The sequence below is a fragment of the Vicugna pacos genome, chromosome 2, assembly GCF_048564905.1.
Source record: "Vicugna pacos chromosome 2, VicPac4, whole genome shotgun sequence".
NCBI classification, from domain to species: Eukaryota; Metazoa; Chordata; class Mammalia; order Artiodactyla; family Camelidae; genus Vicugna; species Vicugna pacos.
In genome coordinates, this window is record NC_132988.1 from 45498672 (window position 1) to 45521450 (window position 22779).

At 40.9% G+C, this 22779-nt stretch overlaps 1 protein-coding gene across 5 annotated transcripts in view; it reads left to right on the plus strand.

Annotated features, from left to right (window-relative positions):
* Window positions 1–22779, plus strand: part of LEF1 (lymphoid enhancer binding factor 1) — a 108660-nt gene that overhangs the window by 62865 nt on the left and 23016 nt on the right. For 3 of the 5 annotated variants that reach the window (XM_072939102.1, XM_072939097.1, XM_072939107.1), the window contains exons 4-8: window positions 10433–10565; window positions 15882–15972; window positions 17581–17664; window positions 19738–19860; window positions 20866–21028. In XM_072939102.1, the coding sequence (XP_072795203.1) occupies window positions 10433–10565; window positions 15882–15972; window positions 17581–17664; window positions 19738–19860; window positions 20866–21028 (594 nt within the window). The remainder of the gene's footprint in view (window positions 1–10432; window positions 10566–15881; window positions 15973–17580; window positions 17665–19737; window positions 19861–20865; window positions 21029–22779) is intronic. The other 2 variants (XM_072939120.1, XM_072939115.1) reach the window with 1 other exon arrangement.

Below are 22779 nucleotides of genomic sequence, written 5' to 3' on the forward strand. Positions count from 1 at the left end.
CTTTGGTAACTCTGGGTCTTTTGTGATTCTATATAAATATTAAGATTATTTGTTCTAGTTGTGAAATATGTCCTGCGTAATTTGATAGGGATCGCATTAAATCTGTAGATTGCCTTGGGCGGTATGGCCATTTTAACAACATTAATGCTTCCAGTCCAAGAGCAGAGGATATCTTTCTATTTCTTTAAGTCATCTTTATTTCTTTAATGTTTTGTAGTTTTCCACGTGTAAGTCTTTCACCTCCTTGGTCAGATTTACTCCTAAATATTTTAATTTTTTTTGGATAAGATTGTAAAAAGGATTTTTCTCTTTACATTCCTTTTCTCATATTTCATTATTAGTGTAAAGAAATGCAACTGATTTCTGTATGTTAATCTTGTGTCCTGCTACCTTGCTGAATTCTTTTATCAGCTCTAGCAGTTTTTGTGTGGAGCCTTTAGGGTTTTCTATATATAGTAACATGTCATTCACATATAGTGACAGTTTTACTTATTCCCTTCCAATTTGGATCCTTCAAGGGCAATATTTAACATGAAAAATAAAGGCAACACTCAGAGGATTAGGGGTGTGGTGAAGGTGTTGTGAAATGAATCAAATAATAGGATGTTGCAACTTTACATAATTATAAGTCATTTTCCCTTTTACTCTGACCTTTTCTCAGCTTAACCCTAGTTCCTCTGTTTATAGACTGCAGTTACTGAAAAGTATGGATCCCCTTTTGGTTCCCAGAGTGAGTTATTCCCTTTTGTTGCCACTCTTTTCAGCAGTTCACAGTTCATCTGGTTGTCAGGTGGGGCCACTCAAGCACTGTTTGGGATAGAATAGATCTGTATTTAATTCAGGTTCAACCATTTACAGGCTAACCCGTGTGACCTTAACCTTTCTGAGCCTGTTTGTTTCCTCATTTAAAATGAGGGAATAAATTTGATCACAAGTGTAAAAGTATTGTTCATAGCTCCTAGAATACAGTAAATATTCAGTGAATGTCCCTTCTCTTGTCTTTCTCATTCAAGCAATCCAGGTTTTTAACTATTGCAACCTATATTATTTCTCCTCTATCATGTTTATTTCATACACCATTTAGTGCATTATTAGTGATTAATAAATGGTAAGACAATTATATGACTCTTTAGTCCCCCTGAAGTGTAAGATAATTAAAGCTTCAGGTTAGACAGAACCATGTAATAAAAGAGTTGTACTTAAATATAAAATAATGATTTGTCTGAAGATTTTCTTAAAAGGCAAACGATTGGCCAAAATCAGACATGCCGGTTGTTAATGTTGAAGAGAAAGCCAAAGCTCTTGTAAAATTTTCTTAAAAATAAATTTATTTGGAGCCTCATCTCTGTTTGGTGATGGCCCTTTCGCATTCTTTAAGCCATGACACTGTAGTTAGCATGGAACTTTCCTTGCACATAATTCCCCTGATTTCCTGACGTTGGGAGGAGGGGAGGGGAAGATGTGCAAATCCTCTCCTGTGCCTTCCCCTCTGAGCCACAACTGCGGTCAGCTCTGACGAGAGAGTAACACGCTCTTGACGATGTAGCCTCTGGATTAAAAGAAAGTAAAGAGAAAAACACAAAACTAAAGCTCAGAACTTTATAATGTAACTAGAATAACTATAACACTAGGTAATGACATTTGTAGTGGCATTTCATTTTTATCTGCTGAAGATTAATTGGTGATAACGTTTTGCAAATAGAAAAAATAAGAAACTGAAGTGGATTATCTATGTCTTAACAGATGGCATCAGGTCCTGCAGCACCCTGAGCTGACCACAGCGCCTCTCCCACCCAGCTCCCATCCCCCCACTCTCACTGTTGGCTTTAGGAAAGAGTGATTATGGGGTAGGCCTGACACAGTCTCAGGGGCCCTTGGAAAGCAGAGAGGTTTCTCCAGTGGTCATGGACGAGGAGGTCAGAGATTCAAAGCAAGAAACATTTATTTGATGCACCATTACTGGCTGTAAGTTGGAGGAGCTGCTTGTCAGGGACTGTGAGTGGCCCCACCTGACAACCAGCAGGGAAATGGGGACAGCACAAGCAACTGAATTCCACTAACAGCAAGAGCGAGCTCACAGAGCCTCCAGACAGGAACTCAGCCCCGCCAACACCTGTGGTACCCTGAGCCAGGAGCCCGGTCACACCATGCTGGGGTCCTGCCCCACGGAAGCTGTGAGACAGTACATTGTGATGTGTTAAGCTGCTAATAAATTTGTGGTAATTCTTTAGGCAGCAATAGAAAATACGAGGATCAATCCCTGTTTTTAATTTAAGGGTATGAATTCTTTCTTGAAAGGAGCTGACTTCTTAGTGTTGAAAGCCTCATTTAGACCATTAGTCATGAGAAGTAGGTATTGAATGTCTCCACTTTACCAGGACCTGTGCCAGATGCTGGCAATAAGTTACCAAGGTCTGACCTCTGTCATGTGAGAGAAAACAGATGCACAAACAAGTAGCAACAATACAGTGTGGTAAATGCATGGCGTCATGTCCTGCGGGTGCAAGCACAGAGCCAGTGGTGCTGCGTGTACCTGGGGGAGTTGAGAAGCCTTCTTAGCACCAGAGGGTGCAAATCTGTATTCCCAGCTATTGTGTATCAAGAATTCCTTTGAAGAAAATAATTCAAAATTGAATGAAAAAACACAAGTCTGGGGCTCTATATCAAGTTAAAGAAGTTGAAGGAGTATTAAAAAATTTAAATGTCATTTAAAAGGATGAGGTATATATTACTTTTGATAGTTTGCTTTCCAAATTTCTCTTGATTTGTAGATTTATAGCACTAGCAAGGAGGAAGGAAAAAAATAATAGCTTAGGACATCATGAAAACATTCCACCTTTGTAACTCATAAGTCAGTTTTCCTCTGAATTCAGCTTAACTGAAATAATACTTTTCAGTTTATTAGCTTGGATCATCTACAGTCAACAACTGTTTCTGTACCATTACTTCAGTATAGGCAGCAGTTCTCAAAGTGTTACCTGTGGCCCCCCAGGGCTCCCTGAGGGTAGTGGGTCCACGAGGTCAAAAGTACTCTCATGAAAACAGCAACACATTATTTGCCTTTTCCATTGTGTTGGCATTTGCATCAATGGTGCAGGAGCAACACTGGGTAAAACTGTTGACTCCTTGGCACCAAATAGTACTAACAGTCATTGAGTTCTACACCACAGCACTCTCCCCAGAAAAAAAAAATGCCAGTGTCACTTAAGAATATCCTTGATGAAGCAATAAAAATTTTTAATTTTATTAAATCTTGACCCTTTGAAGAAAGACTGACAAACTGTGGTTGTTTGGACTTTGGTATCTGACAGATGCTTTCTCACAAATGAGCAAAGTGAATTTCTCTCTTCAGTAGAAGCAGCTAACAGCATTTGTTACCAAGTGATAAAACTGGAGCTTTCAAGCAAAAATTAGAATTTTAGAAGACTTGTGTCCACCACTGTAGGCTTGATGACTCCCCAAATCCTTACAGTTTTTCTGATCAGATGAGTGATATTAATGAATGTGAATTTTATATTGTATAACAAAATATGTCAACTTAGTGAACACTATTTCCCAAATGACCAATGCAGAAATGACACATGGGTAAATTCAAAGTGCAGATTAGCTCAATGGATTTTAATGTGAGAGTAGGAAAAGTATATTGGCAATGTTTTTGACTCTACATTGCAGCTAGCCTTTAGGAAACTACCACTTGTTGAGTTTTGATTTAGTTTCAAAGAAGAAGATCCACCATTATCTGAAAAAAGCTGTTAAAATAATCCTTCTCTTTTCAGCAAAGTTTCTATGTGAGGTCAGATTTTGTTCCTATATTTCAACCAGAATAACAGCAGAGTGGAGATTTGAATGTAAAAGCAGATGTGAGAATCCAGCTGTCCTCTATTAAACCAGTTGTGGATGGGAGAGTTTGGTGGGTAAGTCATCTGAAAGAAGGCACAGTTCTAAATTCTAAAACTTACTGTGTCTTAAAGATGAGTGATTTGAACTTCTGGGAGCAGAGTAATTAATTTATGGGCCCGCTTTTCCCTTCCCTCTTTATCCATTCCACAGATACGTATTGAACATATATGCCAGGACTTTAGATATTTTATTTGCTTTGTTCATTAATCATCAGTAATCTTGTAGGGTATTACTCCACCCATTCTACCCATGGGGAAACAGATCCTGAAAAATAAAGTGAATTACCTAGGCATAGCAACTCAGTGGCATTTGAATGTTTGGGATTTGAACTCTCTGTCTCCAGTTCCCATGTACTTGAATATTAAACTGTATTATTACTCATCTCATCCACTTGGCAACCAGAGGATGCCAGCACTGTCCATTTTGGGTTCCTCAGGAAATAAGTTGTGGAATTCAGAGTCACCGACTTGGGTTCAAATCCTGTCTCTGCTACTTAATATCCTGTGTGATCTTAGATAAACTACTCACCCTCTCAGGACATTGGTTTTCTTTTGTCAAACATAAATCATAACTCCTAATTTAGGGATGATTTCAAGATTCAATGAGGTAGTGTATAGAAATCATCGCCTGACAGAGAACTGGGAACACAGAGGGCACTCCACACCTTTTCATCTAAGCAGCAGTTCCCGTGGCCGGTCTGTAGTCCTGCTGGTGACGCCAGCCTTCTCCTGGTGGCCCATTGTTCCCATCCAGACCCTTCATCACGGTGGAGCCTAGGGCAGGCCACGCTCAGCTGGCATGGTGGTTTGGAGCCGAGGTGGAAAGAGGAGCTGAGTAGTGAGCAGCGTGGGGCAGGACGAGCAGGGACGTGGGGCTCCAACAGCGCCTCACAAGCAGTCTCTCCGCGGTAATTACTTCGCCCTGTGTCCAAGGGGACTCAGCCTTCTCATCCATAAATGTGGAGGTGATACCACCCACCACGTGGATGATGCCAGAGATACAAAGGCATGGCCACAAGCACAGCACTTCCTGAGTGTCCAATCCGTGTGCATTCTTTCCCCTACGGCATGTTCCTTCCGCTCTTAGGGAGAGCTTCCCAGGCGTCCAGTGGAGACCATCCCTTTGCCTCCAGAGTTGGGCTCATGGAATATCTGTCCTTCACAAGCCTTAGAGTTTTGCTGTCTCCTGTTCTGGAAGCCTGTGGGCCTGGGACCTCGTCATTATCTGACAAGAGCTGCCACATCACGACCAGCAGTGGTCTTACGTTTGAAAGCCACACCAGTCCTGTGTTAGGTGTTTAGCTCTGGTAGATCTTTGGAAAGATTTCTAGTACTAAGCATCACTTTTGAGTTCTAGTTAATGCAAGAATCGTTGCTATCTATACTTTTGAAGTAAAATAGATCTACTCCTCTTTCTGGGAAGGCTTGAGAAGCTCAGATTCTCAGGAGAAGAAGGGAAGGCCTGATATGAAATTACACGGCTTCTGTTTCATGAACACCAAGGCTCCTTAAGAGTGTAATAAGAAGTAAAATGCCACCGAAACTATTGAGGCCCAATGAAGTTCCTCATCTGAGTCAGCTGGTGGTGTGTTTAAACTCCCCTGGACTCGGTTATTACCAGGAGGACTACTGATAAACGCACAGCCTGTTAAAACGGAACTCCAGACCATTGGGCACAGCCAGACCCTGTGCTGCGGCGGGTTGAGTGGAAATCTGGAGATGTGCAGAATGGGGACTAGCCACCGGGCCAGCAGGTTTCTCCCCCAGTTACTCCACTTACCAGCAGGCCATGGCCTTAGCCAGGACGGAGTGAACCACTTTTTAGTCCTTCCCAGAACCACATCCTCAGAAGCTGACAACATTCACGACAGCTCGAGTTAGTGCCAGCGGTGAGCGGGTCATTTCTGGGAAGGCTGCTTTGGGGTGGCTCTCAAGATCCCTAAGTGGCACCCACTTCGTGTCCACAGGAGGTGTGGGTTTTATTGGCTATGATGCCAAAGAAGTCCTTACCTGCAGGGACCAGCCTGGGTGGCAGCCAAGCTAGCTTCCTCAGCATGTTTTCCAGTCCTGGAGAGAAAGGCTGCCGTTGAGTCTGCAGCAATAACCGCTTCTCCTGAGATGCCTCTTTGTCTGATGCGATTCCTGTGCCGGGTACGGAGACCACACAGTCACTTTATGGATGTCACATACTGTCAGGTATGGCCCAGATGGTCAACCCAGTGTCCAAGATTTTATGAACTGGGCTCTTCACGGATGCCTCATGGTATACTGGTTATGAACGTGGTCTTTAGAGCCAGACTTTCTACATCTGAACCTGGCTTCGCCACTTAATAGCTCTATGCCCTTGGGAAAGTTACCTCCTTCTCTGTGCCTCAGTTTCCTCATCTGGAAAAGGAGAATAATGATAGTGCCTGCCTCAAAGGTACTTAAAAGTTCTTAGTACATAGAACTACTTGGTTAAGCATCAGTTGCTGTAATTATTATTTGCTACGTGGGTAGGATGGACAGATGGTGGTTTTTCCGGTTTGGGAAAGGATTGCTGGCTTCCTGCTGGGTAGCTGTGAGTGGGTGCTGAGTATGGGCAGGAGAGCTGTCTTCTAGAATCCACCCTTGAAATTCTCTGCCCCTTCTCCAGTACCTGTTCTTTCCACCTTTCTTAATTTTCCATTGCTCACCTGACTCATCACCTGCCTGAGATGTGGAGCTGGAATCAGAAGATCAGAGTCTGTGGCCTGGCTTAGCCGCTTGCTGCTGCGTGAGCTTAGACAACTGACTGAACCTCTCTGAGCAGGAGTGGAAGACCTGGGATGACTTAAGGCTGCCAGGCATCTTGTAAAGGTGGAGAGGTTGTCTGTTTATCCCAGGAAGACAGCATGCACAAAGGACACATGTTGGGAACACCTGGTGGTTCTCCCCTGGAAGCTGAGACCTAACCTGTCTGGTACATGAGAATGAAAAAGAAGTGGTTTTTACCCTTCCTCCTGTCCTTATGGGGAGATGTGTTGGGAAAAGCACCAGAGTGGGAGTCAGGAGACTTGGGTTCCATCAGGTGCAGTACTATGTGCACATCACCCAGCACAGAGTAGGAGCCAAAAAGATGGGGCTTCTCTACTACTTGGTTACACGGTATTGAGTGCCCCAGGGGCTTCCATCCCCCTTTTATTCACAGTGACCCTGTGTTACTGGAGTTGTGTAGTGAGCAGGGCTGTCTTACTGTAAGTGCTGACGGTAGTCGTGGCTTGGTTACACATTCCCTGCTGACCTCTCTTCATCAGCTTCCAGTCTTAGAAAATAAGGATGTTGGACTAAATGAACTTCTGGTTTCTTACAGCTTTAATTTGATAGGAAGGCATATAATTAATGTACACTGTCCCTCCTATCACCTGCTTCCTCTTCTTCATAGTGCTTGATGCCATCTTTTCAGATTTTGCTTGCTTTGTTTGTTTTGTTGTTTACATATATTTTTTGTCTCCAGGACCCTCATTCCCATTTCCAGGCCCCTAGAAAGGAACCTACATGAGGACAGGGACCTTATCTCTGTTGGCCATCTGTGCTAGAATGTTGCTTGGCACGTGTTAGGTGTTTAGTGAATATGTACATATGCCTACATCTACACATGTAACCAGGCTTTCTAATGTGCTTACGTAAGTTTGTCTATAGAAACTAGGTAGTCAGTTGGTTATTCCTCCCCTCACCTACTCCTCTCTCCCATATACAGCACACTGTTATTGGAGATTAGAAGACTGGAGTTAAGAATGGTTATATTATCTGTCTTAAAACTTACACAAAGCAGCAGTGCCTGGGTTCTCGCCTTGTGTGTGCATGTAGTATTGGAGGACAGTAACTCCTGATACCAGACGGAGCCCACGATTTAGGGCTGAGGACACGTGACCGTGAGGATGACGTGCCAAGCATCTGTGGTGTCTGTTGGATCCGTTTACATACATAGTGGAGGTGGTCGGCAGGAGGCAAAATATAAACCTTAGAATTGTGCTCACCCATATTATTGAGCTTTCCTATTGCTCTTATTATTTGGCCACAAAAATGGACATAATCCTTGTTGGCTTTAACACACCTACTAGTACTGCTTTCGCTATCCATCTTGCAAAATATAAGACAAGGCCAGAGCTTAAATTAAAATCCTCGGCTTCTTATCTCCTCCCCACAGGAAAGCAAATCTGTGTTGAAAACCGTAAAATTAAGAGGAGAGCAAGGATAGCATAATTTAGCAAAAATTCATGGCACCAGATTCTGAGCTATATGACTGGAGGGATAGGTCAGACATTAAGAAGATGCTGCCTGCTAATGCAAGTTCCTTAAGGTGGTGCTCTGAAAATAAGAAAGGCATGCAAAATATACATATATATTTCCAGAAGGTTTCTGCAATGCTTACTCTTTTTAACTACCTTAAGAAAATATCTCTGTAGATTGTTTGGCAATTATACTTCTCATGAGACTTTTGAAATGAAACTCAACGCAGTTATTCTCAAGTATAGTTGAAATACATTCATTTTAGCGTTTGGGTGTTGAGATTTTTGCTTCCATTTTTTAAAGGGTTTATAATATTAATATTCTCCTTTCCTAGCACCCCCCACCCCCCACTTGCTCTGGCATTCTGAATTCCTTGCATTTAAGAAAAGCTCATTCTGTGTGTTTGGCAAACTGTATCATTAACACTTGAAAAAGCACTGAAACATTTTTTTTAACCTTTTACACATTTATATGCATAGATGTCTGTGCTGAGGTATATAGAGAAAACGTGTGTGGCTTTGATGATGGTGCTTTATTTAATAAACGCCAAGGGCGGTACGAGCTGCCCGTTTGCCATAAGAGAGGAGCTGATGATTATAAAAGGGGAAAGTCTAGTATGGATATTATATCATTATCTAAAATTGTGTGATTTTTTTCCCTTTGCTTTTTTTCCCTATAAGTTTCTTTTGGGTGGAGGTTGTAATGATGAAGTGGAGAGAATTACTATTACTAACTGGAAAGAATTAAGTGTTCTTAGGATAATTATTCCTGATTTTCCTGAGGATGGTTCTTCCTGTTGGAGCCACGTACTTTTTATACTTAATTTGTAAAAAAACACGAAATACAAAATCAGTGTATGTCATAGGTGTAGCCACCACACACAGATGTGTCACGAGCTCTCAGCCGTTCAGATACTTGCCTACGTTTTAAGCAGTTTACGCTGTGCAGTTTCAGGCACTTCCTCAATACAGGTATTTGTTTCTAGAGAAAGTGATTTCACATCATTTTAATCTGTAGTAAGGTAACAGTCTCGCTAATACGAACTGGTTATGGTGAAGGCATGTCTAACTAGTGAATTAGAGACTATTTCGAATTCATTATAGTCTGTTCCTCTTAAATTCACAAGTTATTACCATAGTGTTTCTAAATAGAGATCTTCCTGAGACTGCCTTAACTAGTAAGATGGGTTTAAAATCAGAAGCATATTTTTCACGTATGAAATTATGTTGAATTTACTTTCTTTGGGAGAGGGGTGTAGAGTTTCTTTAAAAAACAGTCCCCTAATTAGGTTAAACTGCCTGAGTCTTGTTTATATGACTGATTTGCTTAGTAAGCACTTTCTTAGAGGGGGGAAGAATTCAACTTATCCAAACAAAAGAATCCCAGATTTCAAATTGATGAAATCCAAATAAATAATCTGAACCTTTAAAAAGTGTTTTTGTCATGTAGTTTTAGAATTCTAAATTAAATAATAAAATTTACTTTTAAACAAGTACAAGACATAATATATGTTAAAATATAAATGCTAATTTAAAGTGTTCTTACAAGCTATATTTCACATTATACAGTTGAACTCAAGATTGGAAATTCTCTTTTATCAATTAAGGCTTCTAGAAACTACAGAACCTAACGACGAAATGAATGGGGCTGAAGCATAAGAACGTCATTGGCCATGTTTGACAAAAGTATGAAACATGAAAAAATGGTATAATGTGGTTCTTAAAGATGTACAGCTCTAGAATTACGAATCTGTAAACTAAGGGGATATCAATGCAGCAAATTCATATTTACTGAGTTGTTTAGAAACTTACCCTGTAGGTTGACAATATTTATTCATTTATTTGTTCATTCAGCAGTTTTTGACTGCCTTTTGAAGATGCCAGACATATGTAATGAATAAAGAGCTTGTAACACATTCATAACTTTTGCTTGAGTAACTCTTTGTTGGCTTTAACCTGAAGAGAGAATCCAAAAGGGAGTGTTAATATGTATGTACAGAAACTGATGCCATGTGGAATAATAGTGAGCCACCTAAATCTCTGAAGGGGCCTTGGGTAAACAACTGCTAGTCTCTGAGTGGGATATTGTACTTGACGAGCATTTAAATGGGAAAATCCTGAAGATCTAAATGAACACAGAATGTGATTGCAGTTGTCCAGGTCTGGAGAAGCTTCTTGGGTCATGCTGATGCCCAGTTCCTGCTGTTGTGTGACTTTGTCTTGGGGAGAGGAGACAGCAGCTGGGCATCTGTATTAACTGTTGACCTTGTGGTTACTTTGCAGTCAAATAAAGTGCCCGTGGTGCAGCCATCCCATGCAGTCCATCCTCTCACCCCTCTCATCACTTACAGCGACGAGCACTTTTCTCCAGGATCACACCCGTCACACATCCCATCAGATGTCAACTCCAAGCAAGGTGAGAGCCCTGCCTCCCCAGGCCTGTTTGGATAAGCGAGGACACATGTCACCAGTCTGAGTGACCTCACAGGCGCCTTGCTCCTGTCACGGGGGCATCAACATACATTCATAGGAGACAAGAATAATTTATTTGATAGCAACTTTTTATAAGCATACAAGAACTTGTTATTAGCTTCTTTTATTTTTCAGGATTCAAAAAAACAGAAGAAAAGCATCAAATGGTCATTTTCAAAATGCCAGTTTTGAACATCTATGATCACAGTATAAACCAATATGTTGTGCAGATATATTAAAAATTCAGTCTTCAGTGCCGCCTGCCGTATTCATTTATTTCAGCATATACTAGGTGTTGATGATAAAAAAAATTTAGAAAAGGGACAAAGTAGGACTTTTTTTTCTTCAACTTTTATCTTTTTAGTCTTTTGTGATTTCTTTCGGTTTCAGTTATATCCTCATTGTGTTTTATCTTCTTTTTGTTGTTTACCAGCACCGGCTTAGATATAAATGTAATTAAAGTACAAAATCAGCTCTGTCTAAAGTCAAAGCAACATGAATCGTCTTTTGCATATCTGTATTACTACCAAGTTCTGCTTCCGTGTCCTTTACAGAGAAACACGCATCATAAGAGGTCTGAAAAATCAAAATGCCCAGTTTCTAACCCGATGGGTGTGAGTTGGTTGTCACACACGAAGCTCCTGTTCTCCAAACCTCCTTGTCTCATCTGCTTAGAGGAGACTTTGAGGAGGAGTTTATTTACAGAATAGCCTCTGCGCTTTCCACATACATACACACTTGGACCTCAGCAGGCCCTGTAGAAGTTCAAAACAAAAGATCCTAAAGAATCATGTGAAGGCAAAAAATGTGCAGGGCTACAACGTGCCATCTCCAGTGCTTCACCCTTTTGTCCAGCCCTATCTTTGATTGATTGTGAACAACAAAATTTAGTGTGTAAAAAAGAGTTGAGTTCAGAGGCTGTATTTTTTCCGCTACTCTGAACACTTCGGGTTAAATACAATCATCTTCATTTCCCAGCATTGTTAAATAGGCATCTATTTGAGGACTTGGTTAGTGTTGAGTGGAGCACAAGCACCTTTACTTAGAGAAGGTAGGAATCACCCAGACAAATGTCTCCAGGTTTGTCTGTGTTTTATTCTTCATTTCCAGTCCTTCCTCTTCTCTACTTCCTTTTGTCAAAAACCTCCAAAGAATAGGAAACATCAAAGACAGGTCTGTGGATATATCATGAGAAGGGGAACCTAAGATAGGTGTCTCAGGAAGAAGACTGAGTTTGAGAGGGGAGATGAAGAACAGGGCCTTGGTGGTGGCGAGTTTGAGGTGCCTTTGGGATCTCTGAAGGGAACGTGAGGGAGGCAGTTTAAATGTGAGTCACAGTCCCAGAGCCTGGTCTGAGCTGGAGAGATACATCTGGGAACCATAAGGATGCGGACGACAGTTTCAGATAGCTATAAATGCCCCAAACAAGCTATTAGCGAAAAGAACCCAACAGCATGTTTTATTTAAACTATTTATTTGTCTAACAATTACATAGCACTTACTCTATTCTAGTCCCTGTTCTAAGCACTTTGAAATAACTTATTTAAAAGAATAACATTATAAAATGTTTTTAAAGAATAATACATGATGGTTCAGTAGTTTTTCTCTCAAGAATTCTAGTACAGTTCAATTTTAAAAAGAGCCAATTTTATGATAGCTATCAGTTACATTTATACTTTGTCCTCTGTTTCCATATCTTATTGCTACCTTACTTTATTTTACCTTGCTAATTGTTAATTTTTATTTCTCAAACTTTTTTTTTTTAAATAAACTCCCCAGAACTAGAGAGGGGACTAGCAAGTATGACCAGAAATTGCCTAAAAATTGAAATCTTTATTTTGGCCTGAAAATTTGTGTGACTTTTGCATTCTACTCTATACACTGTTTATATTTGTTTTAATGTAAAGATCCTGGTTTTAGTTACTTTTTTGTCCTGGACTTTGTGTACCCCATCACCATGTAACACACTAAGGGGATATGAGACCTTGTTTTAAGACGAATTAATTGGCATGATTGTGAGTTTGTATCATTCCATTTAGGCACATTCATCACCAAGAATAAGTATAAAGCTTACTAGATCTCTTACTGTTACTCCTTTTCTCTCCTGCCTGCCTTTGGGTTATATCATGTAGTGCATCTAGTTAGAGCATGGTGGTGCTGAGCTGCTGATTTCAAAGTTCCTGGGAGACTGGTTAGCTCTACCCAAAAATAATCCAAAATAGCAGAAAAAGAGTATCATGTATCTAACCCTAGACTGAATTATCCAGTAAACATAAACTCATAAACTGTCAACAGAACCCATTTTCATTTGTAGGAAATAACTTTAGGTTAATGTCCTGTTAGGAAGCACATTCATTTCTACCTTTCTCTCGGTGTGTGACGAGGTGGGGTGGGGTACAGGGCTGTGGGTGTAGGAAAAGGAAAGGAAGCTAATACCAGCCATTTTGTTCCACTCATTGTGTCTGATAAAAATGTTAAAACGAAAGAGCTTTTAGGAAATACCAGGTTTACATACCTGTTTATATGTTTATATCCTTATAAATAACAACAAACACATTGCACTTACACTGCATATACCAAGTACTTTTCTGTATTATATACGTGAATGTATTTATTCCTCACAACAACCTCTATTTCATTTTTATTCTAATTTTACACAACAATTAATAATTAAATAACCTCCTCAAGGATCTGTAGAGCTAGTGAGTATGTATACTATATCCATACCGTCTGAGTCCAGAATCATTTTAGCTATATTTATAAAAGTTTAAAAATCTTTAAGGATATGCTGCATAAAGCCTCTAGCACATAGTAAGTGTTCAGTAAATACTCGTTAAATGAATGGTGGGAAATGTGTTTTCAGTAGCACTGGAGTTGGAAGAGAGGCATAGGCTTCTAGGAGTCTTTGGAAATAGGATCTTAAAACAACAGTAAGCTATTTAGAAAACACAGATCCACTTTCTGGTCATGTAGTGACCTAAGCCACATCATGTCCTTGTGCGTACATTTAAAATGGTTTATGATGTTGACCCAGCATGGGGAATGGGTCTGTTTACTTGTTCATCTGTTCAGTCATTCGGAGGTGTATTCAGAGCCTCCTTGGGAGATAACCATAGTCTGATACACGTATTGGGAAAACAGTCCCTTTCTTCCAAGGAGTGTACAAGCTCATGGAGGAAATCACGCGCAAACTGTAAAATAAAATGAAGAACATCTTAAGTACCACATTGAAAGTAAAATAAAATGTTGTAGATTCAAAGAACAAAGATTTCTCAGAGCTGTAAAAGTTAGAGAATATTCCATGGGAGAGAGGTATTTGAAACATGATTAGAATTTTAATAGGAACAGTCAAATTAAATACCCAGCATAGCAACTAGCATGTGGCAGATGCCAAGTAAGTGGCAGTTCCCTCCTTTCTCCTTTGAGCAGTAAAGCCAAATCCAGCTAGTTTGTGTTTTTTGTTCCGTTGAATTACTCTCACACAGAACCCCTAATGCAGTGTTCTCGAACATGGACGAGGATGGAGAGCAAGGTTTTAAGCTCATCTGCTTAGACACATGTGATTGGAAGCAGTTTACTTCTCTGTTCCCGGTGTAAGAGCCCAGGAAAAACCATATTTTCTACATGCCGAGTCACGTCACCTCTCTGACAAAGGAATTAAAGTAGACAATTCAGAAGGTAGTTTCTGACCTCTCAGCATAATTTTCAAGTTCAGATTTCCTCAAAGTTTCCAAAGTTCTTTTGAGTTGGTCTGGTTTTTGTTTCCAAAACGGAGTAGCCCCCTGGCAGACTCTGAGGTTTGGGGAGGTATCCAGATCTCAGGCTGAGGGAGGCAACAAGTTGGAGAAACTTCCCTGTGATTCTGGTATGTTAAGAATCACCACTCTAGGCAACCCTGCTGCCTGAACCTCCTCAGACCCAAGAACAAATCCTAGGTATGAAATTTGGGGTCCACTGTGCCCAAAGAAGTAGTATATCTAGCTTTAAAAAAGGAGATTTTAGACTGTTCTTTTAAAAAACAGCAAAACCTGAGATGATCTCATGTAAACTCTCTATTAAGAGATTAAAGACCTTTCTCTTTCCTACTTTCTGTGAGAGTTGAGAAATAGTTTGTCCTAACTTCAAAGTCAAATTAACATCAACTTAAAAGGCAATACTTCTTAAGCCATTCCCATATGCTCAGGGCCTTCAATATCTTTTAAGATCCAAATGAAATTCATAGGCATTTTAAATAGTAAAAAATCAGAATACTTAAAGAGCATCTTCCATGTACTGACCTAATTTTGCATACTGGCCAATATAATTACAGCCACTAAATGCATATTCTGAGCGTTAAACTGGGAATATGTTCATACTTGGTAATGGTCTTTAAAGCCAGATTATCTGTGTAAAGAAACCCACATGGCTTTTTTCTATTCAGAATCACTTTCCCCCAAATATAAATCTAAGTTTTTATTTTTTGCATTTTTATATGTATGTCTTACCCCTTCTCTTCTGTACCCAAGGTAAGATATAAACAAAGAGATGTCATTTGGGACTAGGATTAGGTATAATCTTTAGGTGGTTTTTACAGTTATAGGGCAGTGTGCTCCAGGGAGTGTGAGCACAGGAAACAGTTTGGTGGCGCTCTCATTTTCCGTGGAATACAACTAATCCAGAACAGATTGACCTTGGAGCCCAGAGGACTCAACTTGATGAAGAGCTTAGCTGGAGCTGCAGTGGCAGAGACCAAATGAATCATATCAAGTGTGACCATTACGGGGCTGAAGATGATTCCTAATTAATCTTTGATCCTCTGAGGTATCACATTTCCCAAATCTATGTGTCCATAAGGGAGCCAATGAAAATCTGAAAGTAGCAATTTACCTAATCCTTGAACACCATGGCAGGCCTTCTGCTTATGAAGGGCTGTCATTTCCATTCTACACAAAAGCAATTGTCTACTATTTTCCTAACCAAAGTGAAATAATGAGAGCAAACTAAATAATTTTAAAGTCTTATTTTGATGCTTGTTTTGCTAGCAGCATACTTACTCTTTAAAGAGGTCTTCAAGATACATATACTACCTTAAGACCTGTTTTCTCAGATGCTGAAATCTTGAGAAAAGCTAACAAAGTGACTTCTGTTAAATGGATCTGAAAAATACTGTTTCATTCTAGACCTTAAGTATTAATGACATAAAGCATTTTCTTGCCTTTCTCTTAAAGTCAAAAATCCTATTGATCTGAAAACTCTACCTCTTCGTTACTCTTTTTAATAGGCATGTCCAGACATCCTCCAGCTCCTGAGATCCCTACTTTTTATCCCTTGTCTCCGGGTGGTGTTGGACAGATCACCCCACCTCTTGGCTGGTAAGATCCTCCTTGCAACCTTCAGCCACAAATTCGAACACATGTTTTTCTACTTCCCATTCATGGGAAATTAGCTTTCTGAATGATAACATTTGTAGAGTTGGAGAAACTTCCACAAGCAAGGTGCTAACTTTATTTCATTTCAATTTAGAAGATTAAAAACCATACAGACTTTGAAATGGATTGAATCCGTTTGCTAATATGTGTAGAAAATGACTGTGTAGCATTTGCTTTGAAGCTTATAGTTTTATGGATTCAATTTCTGGCTTTGGGCATTTGCTGGGCCGGTACAAAGTGCTCAGTGTAGTTTTTCTATTCTGGTTCTTTATGAACAATTTATATTTTTGAAACATAACCTTAGATATATTGAATAGTGATCTTTGCTTATAAATGAGTAAGTGAGATAAATGACAACTAGAGAGAAGTTTAAAATACAAAAGTATCTTTTGAATGTTAATAAAGTAAGCACCAGTTTGAGTTCAGAGGAGTGGACTTTTTTTTTTCAGAATCCAAAAGATCTCTATTTTGTTATTTCTAAAAAAATCTATACCACTGCTTTCAATTTTTTTTTATTATAAAGGTAAAGGAAAAATGTGTTTGGTGAAGAAACAATAGTTTGATATAGTGTAGCCTAATTTTATCATTTCATTGTTCACACACAACTTTCCCTGCTCCCACTCCATCCCTTCTCCTCTCCCCACTGCTCACTCCAAGGAAACAGTGCTTCAACTTTAGCAGATGTCTTCTCTCCTTTCTTTATCCGGCTCTCTGTCCCTTCAGCCCCCATGTCAAGGCCCAGTCTCCCCACCTTGACATCCGTACATTATCTCTTCTTCAGCACAGAGTGGAAGGGCTCATCCTGCCGTGGACATCCAGCTTTCTCTCTCCTCTTTAGCATTACATCTCTCAGTCAATAACTCTGTTTGCATTTAATTGATTATGCCAACACTTTCAAACCTACATCAATTATTCTGTCTGAACTTAGTTACTTAGGGGCAATAATCTAGGGCTGAGTTGCATCAGTGGCATCTGGAAATAAAGACTGTAATGAAAAGGGTGAGATGTAGGAAAAAACAAGAGAGATGGAATTCTCAGAGCGGAGAGAAAATAATTCCAACTAATTGAGCTTTCATTTCTTGACTGTAGCATGGGTATATGGGGGGAGGGGGGAAGCACAGTGCTTTAAAAATATTTATTCATTTTTATATGAACTTTTATTTCCTTCTTTCTTCCCTTCTCTGAAATTCTCAAAGATTCTGATAAGGAATCCACTAGCCTGAAAGGAATATTTCACCATTCTCAGGTTCTTTTATATTCAGTAAACCCTGTTTACATGCCTATTTTGTTGAAAGCATTCGCAGGGCTGGGAGAGGGGAAGGGGTAGAAGACAGGGAATTCACCGACTGCTGTGGAGGACCATGATGATGGTTGGATTGGGTGGAGGATAAGGAGGGGAAGCAGCTGGGTGACTGAAGCACTCACCCTACAGTGGTAACACTCCCCAAAGTTCTGTTTGAATTCCTCCCTGTCCTCCCCTCATCACACTCTTATTGCTGGTTGGTAACTCGTGTTTTGTCATTGATGGGTTCCTTTCTTCTGTGACCTCAGGCAAGGTCAGCCTGTATATCCCATCACGGGAGGATTCAGGCAACCCTACCCATCCTCACTGTCAGTGGACACTTCCATGTCCAGGTAGGTGGAGGTGGAAACCGGGCGCTCCAGGACAGGATGCTCTAACGCGCTTGCCTCTCGTGCGCCTCTGCTTGCCTCTCGTTCAGGGGGCCAGGCGGGTGCGCAGCTCAGCCGCATCTGTCTGCAGTGTGCCTGGCTCCCACACTAGGCGTCCTAGAGATTCCTGGGTAGGAGCCAACGACAGCACAGCACCAGCCACGCCCGTCAGGGAGATGAACTCGGTCACCCTGGGAACCGTGCCTCAAAAAGGTTTCACTGCTACCCAACTGTGGGATGGGAAATGTCCCCAAAGGGGACGATATTAGAAGAGCTTGTTCGATTCAAAACATGTTGGGGGTGGGGTCAGGGGGAGGGTAAAGGCTGGTTTGGTCTGAGTTCTATAATTTGCTTTCTACAAGGAAAGTTGCATCAGTTTCATGTGACAGTGTTTGAAAATGCCCAGCTAGTCTAGAGCCTTCCTAGACCAAGGCTGTCAGGAAAGAAGCAATGGTGCTTCTGGGCTGTCAGGCCGTACGGGTGTGTGTCCTAGTGTGTGAATCAGGCCCTGTGTGGACATACTGGTGCAAGCGAAGCTCTGTGAGGTCTGCTGTGCCACACTGCTCTGTGTAATGCTTTTGCCTCTGGAAAGGATGGCTTCTGTGCCCTGTGCTTGATGTGCACACACACTTGCGGTGTATCATCTGTGTGTTCCATGTGGCTTTTTCAAGGGAGCTAGCATTATCACGCTGGAAATCAAACTGTTGGGTTAGTAACTGGTTGCGAATCTATTTTCTAACACAGGTATGAAATTCGCAGTTTTCTGTGGTGAATTTCAGCTTGTTAAAAAAACATTATTTTCTTTCAGTAAATTATAAATCTAGCTGGTTGGGAGGGTATGAAATTAATATCCTTCCCCTCAAAATATATTTTTATACTTTTTAACATTGTAAGAACTATGTGATGACAGGATTTTCCCACAGGCAAATAACAAGCATCCTGTATTTTTGCAAATGGTACATTTAGCAAAGCATCATTATTTAATCAAATATTTGTATTTTTCCCATGCCTCCTTAATTTTTAAAAATTTCTTTCTGAGGTATTACAAATCTAATCAGAGTCCCTTCTTTCCTTCCTAGATGAAGGAATTAATTGTACAGGCTGTGATGAAAGACCTGAGAATGTTGTTTTTGTTGAATTAAATGTTTACTTTAAAACAGTTTGAAAAGCAAAAAGTTCTAAAGCATATCTAAATTTATCCAAAGAGTTTGTTGAAAGTACTGTCTTTATTTTATTTTTCTTGCACGGCAGTTTCCCTCCTTTGTGTTGGGTGGTGGTGGATATTTTAAGACTTTTTTTAATGCTCTGCAAGCATACTCTGGGAAAAAGCCTTTATTTTAACATGTGTTATTTTTACCTTGATGCAAAACTTTATCTTTCCCTTTAATTAAATCATTTCCCTTAATTTTGTTATCAATTTTCCATTCAGCTAGATCTCTCAAACATTTCTTTCTTTCTGTGTAGAAAATTATTTGGGATGATGTTGATGGCAAGCAACCTTACTAAACTGGGGACTGAACAAACCTTCTGCCCCATATTTTCTCAATCATTCTCTCCTGGTATTAGGAAAGATGCCAACAGGATGAGAAATGTGATGGTTTGCTTAAGAATGTAGACAGAGATTTCTAAGTGTAGTATCTTTAGATTTTAAAATCATTTAAAAAGCTAAATCTTAATAAAGTGTTATATTTCCAGTAATTGCTCTTACTGAAATTCTTCTCTGAAAACTGCTTTGCAAGAAAAGTGACTTTTTTTTTTTAATCCTATGGCCTCGAGCCCTCCCAGGAAAAATGCCAGATTCCACTATTAGCTTGAAAAAAAAAAATCTGTTACATGGTGAATAATTATACATATTTTCCGCATGAATACAGAAAGGAAAGAAATTAATCATCAGCCTGCTCTCACTTATAGTTAATACTCCTGTGTAGGAAGATGTGTTTTCATTCTCAGCCAGTAACAGTTAGTGGGTTGTTTCAGAATTCCATTCAGCTTTTGCTACAGCAGTACATTTTGTTTTCTTGTCTTTCCTGCTTTTAGGTTTTCTCATCATATGATTCCTGGTCCTCCTGGTCCCCACACAACTGGCATCCCTCATCCAGCTATTGTAACGCCTCAGGTCAAACAGGAACACCCCCACACTGACAGCGACCTAATGCACGTGTAAGTGTGCCTCTGTTTTCACCTACGTATGCCTTGCGGTGCTGAGGATTCAGACAACACAGTTATTCCCTGTTGTTGAATCTTCCCCTGATTATGAAAAGCAGTATAGCTCTGCCTTGAAAGCTCTGTCCCCGAGGACGTTAAGCAGCTTGTTTCCCACTGCTCTGATTTTGGTTCTGAGATTGGGAAGGAGCACAGGCGTTAAAAGATCAAGGGAACCTCACCAAAGGGGAGTGATCTTCAGAGCTTAGGGACTGAACAACTTGAGCTGTTTTAACCATTTACTACCAGGTTTTAATTGGGCTCCGACTGTTGGGGGAGCCCGGAGTGGAGTAGATTTTGGAGGGTTTAATGTGTTTCTTTCTGGAACTGCAGTGACCCTCCATCAAGGTTTCAAAAGCACAGAATTCAAGGGAAAGGGGCAAACCAAACCCAGGACTTCCTTTCGGGTCAGGGTTGTCTACGGCTGTTACAGCAGGGCAACATTCTCTGAAGAGATTGGTAATTGAGTTTCTTAATCTAGGGTTTGTCCTGGGATGGGAGGTTGGGATGGAGGGAGCACGTGTCATAAAACCCCTACAATTACAGGCAAAGCCAGCATGCATTTGTTTGGGGGAGAGAGTCTAAAGTTTCATTAGCCCCTCGGAGGGGCCACTAACCCCAAAAAGTGAAGAACCTCAGTTCTGGCGGAAGATGGACCACCTGCACTATGCGTTCAGCTTTTCCCGCTGTGACCAGGGAGCTCGGCCTCAGGGCTCTAGATGGAGCATCTACACAAAGCCGTGTCCATGTTGTGTTAAACACTTCAGTAGCTAGAGGTGAACTTTCTTATTCACACAGAGTTGGTGGCTCACTCTTCAAAGTTGATGCTGTTCTGGGGCTTGCAGAGCCCAGGGCGGTCCCAGCCTGAGTGGGACTCGGACATAAACAGGTGCTCTGCTTATCTGCTCCCATCTCTTCCCTGTTCCTCTACCCCTTCCCCACCCCCCCACCCCTACATTGTAGGAAGCCTCAGCATGAACAGAGGAAGGAGCAGGAGCCAAAAAGACCTCACATTAAGAAGCCTCTGAATGCTTTTATGTTATACATGAAAGAAATGAGAGCGAATGTCGTAGCGGAGTGTACTCTAAAGGAAAGTGCAGCTATCAACCAGATTCTAGGCAGAAGGGTAAGTAGTGGGATGCTGTGTAAATAATCATGGTAACGTGGAACTGCTTCATTAAAATCTACCCCAAGGCACTCACCTATCAGGTGGTCATAGAATGCATTTGTATAGTCACCAGCTACTTGGGGAAGTAACAAGGAAGTAACATGATAACCTTCAGAAGTAAATGATTTAATGCATTGTAAGTTTATTTTTTTGGTGGGCGGGGGGAGGTAATTAGGGTTACTTTATAACAGAGGTACTGGGGATGGAACCCAGGACCTCCTGCATGCTAAGCACTCACTCTACCACTGAGCTATACCTCCCCCTGATATATGCATTGTAAACAACTTAGATTGTACCTGGCACATAGGAAACTTCCTGGAAATGATAACTATTTTCCCTGTTATCATTCTTTACACAAATATTTATTGAGTGTCATTTATGTGCCAGGCTCTGTAGTAGGCATTAGATAATTTTTCTGAGTAAAATAGATGTAGTCCTTGCCTTCATGGAGCTTGAAGTTTTGTGACAGGATACAGCTATTAGACAAATAATTACCCAATTAAATTGTGATAAATACCGTGAATGTGAAGAGCAAGAATCTGAGAACACAGGGGGCTGAAAAGGGCCCCTCTGAGACAATAGCACTTGAGCTGAGAGCTGAGAGGTGAGTGGGGAGGAAGCGGTGAGTGGGCCAGGGTGGGTGGACTCCCCCACACGCAGCAGCATGTGTGTGCATACGCCAAAGCAGGAGAGCACTTAGCCCACTCAGGGGGCTACAGAAAGGCCTTGCGGGGCCAGCCACGCTTCTGGAGACCCCGGCAAGCAGAGGTGGCTGCCCCTGTAAGCAGATCGTTCTACATTGAAGCTGTAAATGGAAGAATTTGTATGGGCCAGAGAAGAATTTGTATGGGCCCTCTGATTCTTAAAGTGTACATGTGCCAACTTTCTGGGTTGCCCCTCTCTTTTTCTTTTATTGCTTCTTTCACCAACGCTGAGAGCTTGTTCTGAGCGCCTGTCCAGGACCAGGCACGGGACTGCAGTTAGGACAGACCCTCTTAGATTTCTTTATCCGGCCACCAGCCCAAAGGCTGGTCAGTCCTCCCTGGTACGTACTGAGGGTTGAGATGGGTTTATTTAGTTAGGTAGCTGAAGGGTGGAAGATAAAAACTGAATTTTTCTAATTCAAGTAACATTTTTCTTGTAACTGCATTATAATTTCAGAAATGCCTCATCTTCCCTTGTCAGTGCTCTTCATGTATGTGTGGTAGCCTCTTAATATAGTACCTTGTGTATCTGTTTTTTGCAACCTCTTAAATTCATGATTTGCAAATGAATATTCAGGAGGAGGGGCTTAACAACCTTTGTGAGACTTAGAGATCATGTTTTGGCTGTTGATGATAATTTTTATCATGTTTGTTACAAACCTAATACACTTCAGCATTTATAACAGAAAACATTCAGGAGCTTTCCAGGCCATGTGAATAGATGGAGGAAAGGAGGCGTTCTTGTATTATCGATTCCTGTTGGATAGCATAAAAATGCAGCTATTTCCAATCTGCAGGACACCAGGGTTTCAGGGGTAGGGTGCGGTGGCAGATTATAGCTCTTTTGGTGCCCTGTGCACAATACTCTATCTCCCTGTGGATTCTTAAACACTTAATAACAATAATTACAATGATTTCCCAAGCGAGATCATAGCAGATGAGTGATTCCCATCATCTCTGAAGAACTCTGCCTTAAAAGCTTAAAGGCTGATGACCATTGCCCCT